The sequence below is a fragment of the Alosa sapidissima genome, chromosome 1, assembly GCF_018492685.1.
Source record: "Alosa sapidissima isolate fAloSap1 chromosome 1, fAloSap1.pri, whole genome shotgun sequence".
Classification (NCBI taxonomy): Eukaryota; Metazoa; Chordata; class Actinopteri; order Clupeiformes; family Clupeidae; genus Alosa; species Alosa sapidissima.
The window spans coordinates 4853517-4861016 of record NC_055957.1 but is presented as its reverse complement, the minus strand read 5'-3'; the positions used below and the strand labels follow the sequence as shown (position 1 = coordinate 4861016).

The window sequence follows — 7500 nt, the reverse complement described above, 5'->3', positions numbered from 1 at the left end:
TGTGTGTGTGTGTGTGTGTGGGTGTATATGTCTGTGTGTGTGTGTGTGTGTGTGTGTGTGTGTGTGTGTGTGTGTGTGTGTGTGTGTGTGTGTGTGTGTGTGTGTGTGTGTACGCTGTGCAGTAGAGGCACTGAGGTGTGTAACGAGTGTCATTCTCTTGACTGATGACTTTTAATTTGGCGGCCATGTTTCCTGTTCTCAAGGGTAGTCTCACCTCTCTCCACCTCCGCTAACTCTCTCTCCTTCTTCCTTCACTCTCTCCCTCTTCTTATTCTCTCACTTTCTCCCTCTTTCTATTTCTTCCTCCATTCCCTTTGGTTCTCTCACTTTTTCTCTTCTCTCCCTCTTTCCTTTCTTCTGTCTCTCTCTCTCTCTCTCTGTTCCCTCTCTCTCTCTCTCTGTCCCTCATTTTTTTACGTTTTCTTTTCTCCATCTCTCATGGTATCTCTCGCTGTGTGTGTGTGTGTGTGTGTGAGTGTCTTTTCTCCACATCTCTCATTTATCTCTCGCTGTGTGTGTGTGTGTGTGTGTGTGTGTGTGTGTGTGTCAGTGTGTTTTCTCCACATCTCTCATTTATCTCTCGCTGTGTGTGTGTGTGTGTGTGTGTGTGTGTGTGTGTGTGTGTGTGTGTGTGAGTGTGTTTTCTCCACATCTCTCATTTATCTCTCGCTGTGTGTGTGTGTGTGTGTGTGTGTGTGTGTGTGTGTGTGTGAGTGTGTTTTCTCCACATCTCTCATGGTATCTCTCGCTGTGTGTGTGTGTGTGTGTGTGTGTGTGTGTGTGTGTGAGCATGTTTTCTCCACATCTCTCATGGTATCTCTCGCTGTGTGTGTGTGTGTGTGTGTGTGTGTGTGTGTGTGTGTGAGCATGTTTTCTCCACATCTCTCATGGTATCTCTCTACTTGTCCTCTGTCTCTGCAGTGTCTTCAAAATGTGCCACCAGCGTTTCCACAATTTCTTCTTCGCCGCAGACAACGTGAACGAGATGAGCAAGTGAGTCGCGCTGACATCAGCCTGTCACAACACACACACACACACACACACACACACACACACACACACACACACACACACACACACACGGCTCAGAGGAAATGAAATCAGGCCGCTGACCTGGCGCACCACTGAGATGGGCTGAACAGACATGTTTTAATGCCAGTCCTATTTCATTTCCTTTTGAGATATAACATAACAGAAGTGGTACAGTTCTCATCACTCCCTCACAAAAGACACACACAACACAACACACAACACTCTCTGTCTCTCTTTGTGTGTGTGTGTGTGTGTGTGTGTGTGTGTTGCCTCTGTCCTGTGTGTGTGTGTGTGTCGTGTGCAGACTGTGTCACACCACAGGGTGGTATTTCTGCACCTCCTCTGCTGTGAAAAGTCACAGTGTTTACATACTCAATAAAAACACACACACACACACTCAATAAAAACACACTACACGCAAACACATCACTCACTCAGCGGGATGGAAGTATCAGAAAATCCACTGACATTTCCACTGGAAAATATTTGTGTATAAAAAGGTCCTCGTGGTAACGTATGCAGTATAAAGAGGTCCTCGTGGTAATAATAATGTATGCAGTCTTGTGTTTGTGGTAATTATAACGTATGCAGTCTTGTGTTTGTGGTAATAATAACGTATGCAGTCTTGCGTTTGTGGTAATTATAACGTATGCAGTCTTGCGTTTGTGGTAATTATAACATACGTATGCAGTCTTGCGTTTGTAGTAATTATAACGTACGTAGTCTTGCGTTTGTGGTAATTATAAGGTATGCAGTCTTGCGTTTGTGGTAATTATAACGTATGCAGTCTAACGTATGCAGTCTTGCGTTTGTGGTAATTATAACATATGCAGTCTTGCGTTTGTGGTAATTATAACGTATGCAGTCTTGCGTTTTGAATGAGCGTATTGCATCAGGGTTTAAGGGGTTTTACTTAACTTTGGGTTATTTTTAGTTTTCCTCCAAGAGATTCCGTCTCTTTCTTTGAGTTGGTATTCTGGAGAGCAGTCTGGAGAAGTCAGTTAGGATTCTTAGAGTTAGAGTTGAATCTAATGTAATCTAATATAGAAGCGATTGCTAGGCTGTACTGGGTATTGAAACATTGCCATTGGCCACGAGGAGGTAATGTTATTACAGTTATTATAAAGGGTCAGTCTCCCCAAAGCAACTCGGGGTCTGGTGCCGACCGTAGTCAAGGGCATAACGGTGGCAGCCAATCACTGAACCTGCAATTTGTATGGCTGTTGCATGCTAGCCCAGCTCCTTAGCCACTATGCTACTTAGCCACTATGCTACTTAGCTACTACGTTACTTAGCCGCCACTACGTTCCATAGCCACTACGCTCCATAGCCACTACGCTACTTAGCTACTACGCTACTTAGCCACTATGCTACTTAGCTACTACGCTGCTTAGCCACTACGCTACTTAGCTATTACGCTACTTAGCTACTATGCTCCTTAGCCACTATGCTGCTTAGCCACTTTGCTACTTAGCTACTACGCTACTTAGCCACTACTCCCCAAACACACTGTTCACAGAATGATTTTGTTATATCTACTTTGGGGGTCATAGAAATGCACCAAAATGCCACATTTCACATTAAAATGTTGTCAATGGCCCGGAGAGAAAGGCAGCTGATGTGCACATGTTCTGCCTCCTCCACAGACTGAGGCAGCTACTGCTACTGTGAGGACGAGGTCATGGAGACTTGTATTGAAATACCACATCTTTCTATTCCCTATCGCTACCCATAATCATCAACACACACACTCACCAGACACACACACACACACACACACACACACTCACACACTCACACACTCACACACACACACACACACACACACACAATTACACACACACACTGCATTATCGCCAGCCCATCTCATCTCCACCTCACAGCATACACACCCAGGGGAGGAGGTGGGTGGAGTGATGGGAGTGTGTCTCAGTCAGAAGTGCTATTGCTGGGTGGGTGGGTGAACAGGGACGATGATGGAGCTTTGTCTTACTGCTGGCAGCCGGACATCATACACACACACACACACATACAAACACACACACAAGGTCATAGAAACATACTGTATATTGAAATAGCACGTCTTTATTAAGCTAGTGGCTTTTGCTACCCAGCATCACACCTGTGCCTCGGCACCACAGAGAGGAGGTCTTACCACTGACAGACGGACAAGGTCATAAAAAATAAAGATGCACCGATTGCAATTTTTTGGGCCTTCTCACATCCAATATCCAACTAAAAATACGAAAACAATTTTCATGATACATTTGAACATGCTATCATGGAACATATTTTCATATCCATTGATGCATTTATGGGAGGGCGAGGGAAAAGTGGGAGTAGGCTATCACGCAAACACAGGGGAGAAGTACTAATATCGATTAGGTGCACCATATATGAAAACAGTAGCCTATTAGCGCTTTCTTTGTACATCCAGCCCTGAGTGTTGGCCTGGTTGCTAGCTTCTTCAAACTTTGCAAACTCAGCTGGGTGTTGTTACAAGTGCGGCGCAGCAAGTGCATTTGACTGGCATAAAATCGGCAAATCTCAGACTGACTAGCCGGTCGCCGGTCATGGCCGATCACGTGAAAATCGTCCAATTCCGGTCACCAGCCGATCAATCGGTGCATCTCTAATAGAAATAGCACGTGGTTATTGAGCTAGTGCAGGGGTATTCAATTAATCTTCAGCGAGGTCCAGTTACGGAAAATTTCCTCAAGCAAAGGTCCGGAGCATCATAATGTTTAACGTGCGTGTTTAGGCTATGTATGTATCTACTGTATGTATGTATGTATGTATGTATATATATATATATATATATATATATATATATATATATATATATATATATATATATATATATATATATAACCTACTCTTATCTTGCCTTATTTCTCCTCATTTTGAATGCTTTTAGGCTACTTATTTTATTTCACATTAAACATTAGGCCTAGGCCTACAACTAGGCTCCATCCAGCCATCCTAATATTATATATATATATTCTAAATCTAAATTAGGCTATTATGGTCCGGGTCCGGATAGGATCACGTCAGGGTCCGGACTCGGATCGCGGTCCGCCATTTGGTGACCCCTGAGCTAGTGGCTGTTGCTACCCAGTATCACACACCTGTGCCTCGGCACCACAGAGAGGAGGTTCCAGATGGGAACATTTGCTGGCGTGGACCTAGCCCAGATCTGACTGACTTGCGGCAGATAGGACTGATGATCTGAATGGCTCCAGAGTGTGTATCGGTGTGCCTTTGATTCGCCCCCTGGAGTTATCTCCCACAGACACTCAGAGCGGCACGCTTATCTTGGATGCACACGCATGCAGAAACACAGACACTTATTCACTCTGTCCCTCACACACACACACACACACACACACACACACACACACACACACACACACACACACACACACACACACTAACACACACACAAACAAACACAATCTTGTACATACAAAGGTACAAGCACAAGCACATATCATCTCGTACACACACAGGTACACACAGGTGCACATAATCTTGCACATACACACACGCACACATGCACACACACACACACACACACACAGTCTGTATTCAGCGTCATTAATACACTCACTCTTACATACACATACTCTGTTAGAGACAGACAAATAGACAAATACACACACACACACTCTGACTGGTTGGTGTTCTGGTTTCGGCATTGTAGGTAAAGGGCGCCGCCATCTGGATGTTTGGAGTAGTACTGAAGAATCCTTGTTTTTCTGTGAAGACGAATCACTTTAATTATGATTGCAACAGCACTCTTCCCAATAAGCTCCTGCGCAGCATTGGAGCCCCAATAAGCGTGTGATGGCACACAAAGGGCCCTTTAGATTGACATACGGGGCAGGAAGTGGTCTGGCAATGAGATTTCTACACTGTGTTGCTCAGTTGCGCTGGATTAAAGAGCCATTTAGCTTTAGAGAACAAGTTTTTAATAGTGTCTCAGAGAGCTTCTCAGACTACTTGCACATTTTATTACAGTTTTATTCATTTTGGGTATGAGTTGCATAGACTTGCAAGCATTTGGACAGACAAACCGAGTCTTGACATTGAAATCGAGCATACTACATCATGACAAATATGTGCGTGTGCATATGCATACATACATATACACATACACATAAATACACATACATACACATACACATACACATACACATACACATATACACATACACACACACATACTTATACACATACACAAACATATACACATAGTGTGCATTCATATATTGTACACATAGTATAAACACACACTGTGTGCATACACATTCACACATATTACATATACAAATATACAATGTACACAGTTTGTGCAGTAAGCCCATGAGTCATTGGCTTCACTTCGGGACATTACGCATACTAATCTAAGGGGATAGTGAATGCCACCAGATAACACACACACACACACACACATGCACACACACAGACACACACACGCGCACACACACACACACATTGTAGTGACTCAGCAGGACTTTCTGTTGTGACCTCTTGAGCTGTTGATCTCTTACTAGCCATTGCTCCTGGTCATTTCTCTACTGTGTGTGTGTGTGTGTGTGTGTGTGTGTGTGCACTTCTCTGCTCAGTGCTTGACCTTGCTGGCCTCCTGTCCGCACCCCCTCTAACATGGACGCTGTGGTGTGTGTGTGTGTGTGTGTGTGTGGTCTGTGTGTATAGGTGGATCAACAGTCTGATCACCGCTATCCAGAAATACAAGAAGCTCCGCAAGGACCCGCCAGACAGCGAAGAAGGTCAGTGGAGTTCACCGCTGTATATGTCCAGAAGACCAGTGTGTGTGTGTGTGTTTTGGAGGGGGGGGGGGGGTAACAAAGAGAGGGTTAAGAAGTATGAGAAAAAAGGAGAGAGAGTGTGTGTGTGTGTGTGCGTGTGTGCGTGCGTGCGTGCGTGCGTGCGTGCGTGCGTCGTGCGTGCGTGCGTGTGTGTGTGTGTATTAAGCTGCATGTGTTGTGTTGCAGAGTGCTACAGTGAGACGGAATCTGAGGACGAGGGCTCTGGGTCACCGCTATCTCACAAGAAAAAACATTACACAGTAAGGACACACACACACACACATATGCACGCACGCACACACTCACATACATACATACATACATACATACATACATACATACATACATACATACATACACACACACACACACACACACACACACACACACACGCACGCACACACTTATACATACATACATACATACATACATACACACACACATACACATATGCACATGCACGCACACACACATACACACACACACACACACATGCACACGTGCACGCACACACACACACATACATACATACATACATACATACATACATACACACACACACACACACACACACACACACAGCGTAGAGCGCATTATGCCATGTTGTGAGACTGATGATGTGTAGCACACGGAGTACTTGTAGAGTGTTGGGTTGCAGTAGTAAATCCCTTTATCCTGCAATGAATGTTCAGCTGATCCTGTGTGAAAAGAATTACACGGGAGAATTACAAAGAATTACTGTTAAAAGTGTTTTACTTGTGTCTCATGTTTATGTTGATTATGCTTGTTTACAATTGTGATGTTTTTTTATGTGTGTGTGTGTGTGTGTGTGTGTGTGTGTGTGTGTGTGTGTGTGTGTGTGTGTGTGTGTGTGTGTGTGTGTGTGTGTGTGTGTGTGTGTGTTTCTTTTTCATCAGAAGACTCAGTCGAACACTTTGCCCCGCACCAAGGCCAGGAAGAACAGGACCTCCACGGAAGGAACAGTCCCTGCCACCGGGGGCAGCAAAGGTAAATATGACCACCAGGGGGCAGCAAAGATAACAGTAAATATGATATGATTCTCTTCAAAATTGCATTGTATGAAAACAGAAACAGAAGGGACGCTAATACAGGCAAAGCACCTCATGTAGCCGCATGTTTTATTTGAATGGATCTGAAAATCAGTTCAACTAGAGGACGTGTAGTACGCTGTGAAACCACAGGGAGGCAGTAGAGTTACATGTTGGGCTGCTAACAGTAGTGCCTGGGTGAGCTGCTCTCATGGCCATGGATCTGTGTCTCCATGGTAACTTATGTGTCTGTGTATGTGTGAGAGGCAGTGAGTTTAGATCAGGGATGTGTCTCCATGGTAACTTATGTGTCTGTGTATGTGTGAGAGGCAGTGAGTTTAGATCAGGGATGTGTCTCCATGGTAACTTATGTGTCTGTGTATGTGTGAGAGGCGGTGAGTTTAGATCAGGGATGTGTCTCCATGGTAACTTATGTGTCTGTGTATGTGAGAGAGGCCGTGGTCATTCTCAATATTCTGCATGGCTATCAGAGTGCTGTTTGATAATATACTCCTTTGCTATGTTCATATATGAGCAAACAAGTACACATCATGTTCTGCTGTCATATGCTGCTCTTTCTCTCTTCA

General features: G+C 44.4%; 1 protein-coding gene across 2 annotated transcripts in view; it reads left to right on the top strand.

Annotated features, from left to right (window-relative positions):
- The window catches only part of cnksr1 (connector enhancer of kinase suppressor of Ras 1), a 65377-nt gene that overhangs the window by 51550 nt on the left and 6327 nt on the right, over nt 1-7500 (top strand). The window contains exons 16-19 of one of the 2 annotated variants that reach the window (XM_042088887.1): nt 922-993; nt 5752-5825; nt 6051-6124; nt 6785-6872. In XM_042088887.1, coding sequence (XP_041944821.1) covers nt 922-993; nt 5752-5825; nt 6051-6124; nt 6785-6872 — 308 coding nt within the window. Of the gene's footprint in view, nt 1-921; nt 994-5751; nt 5826-6050; nt 6125-6781; nt 6873-7500 lie in introns of both variants that reach the window. The other variant, XM_042088879.1, reaches the window with a different exon arrangement.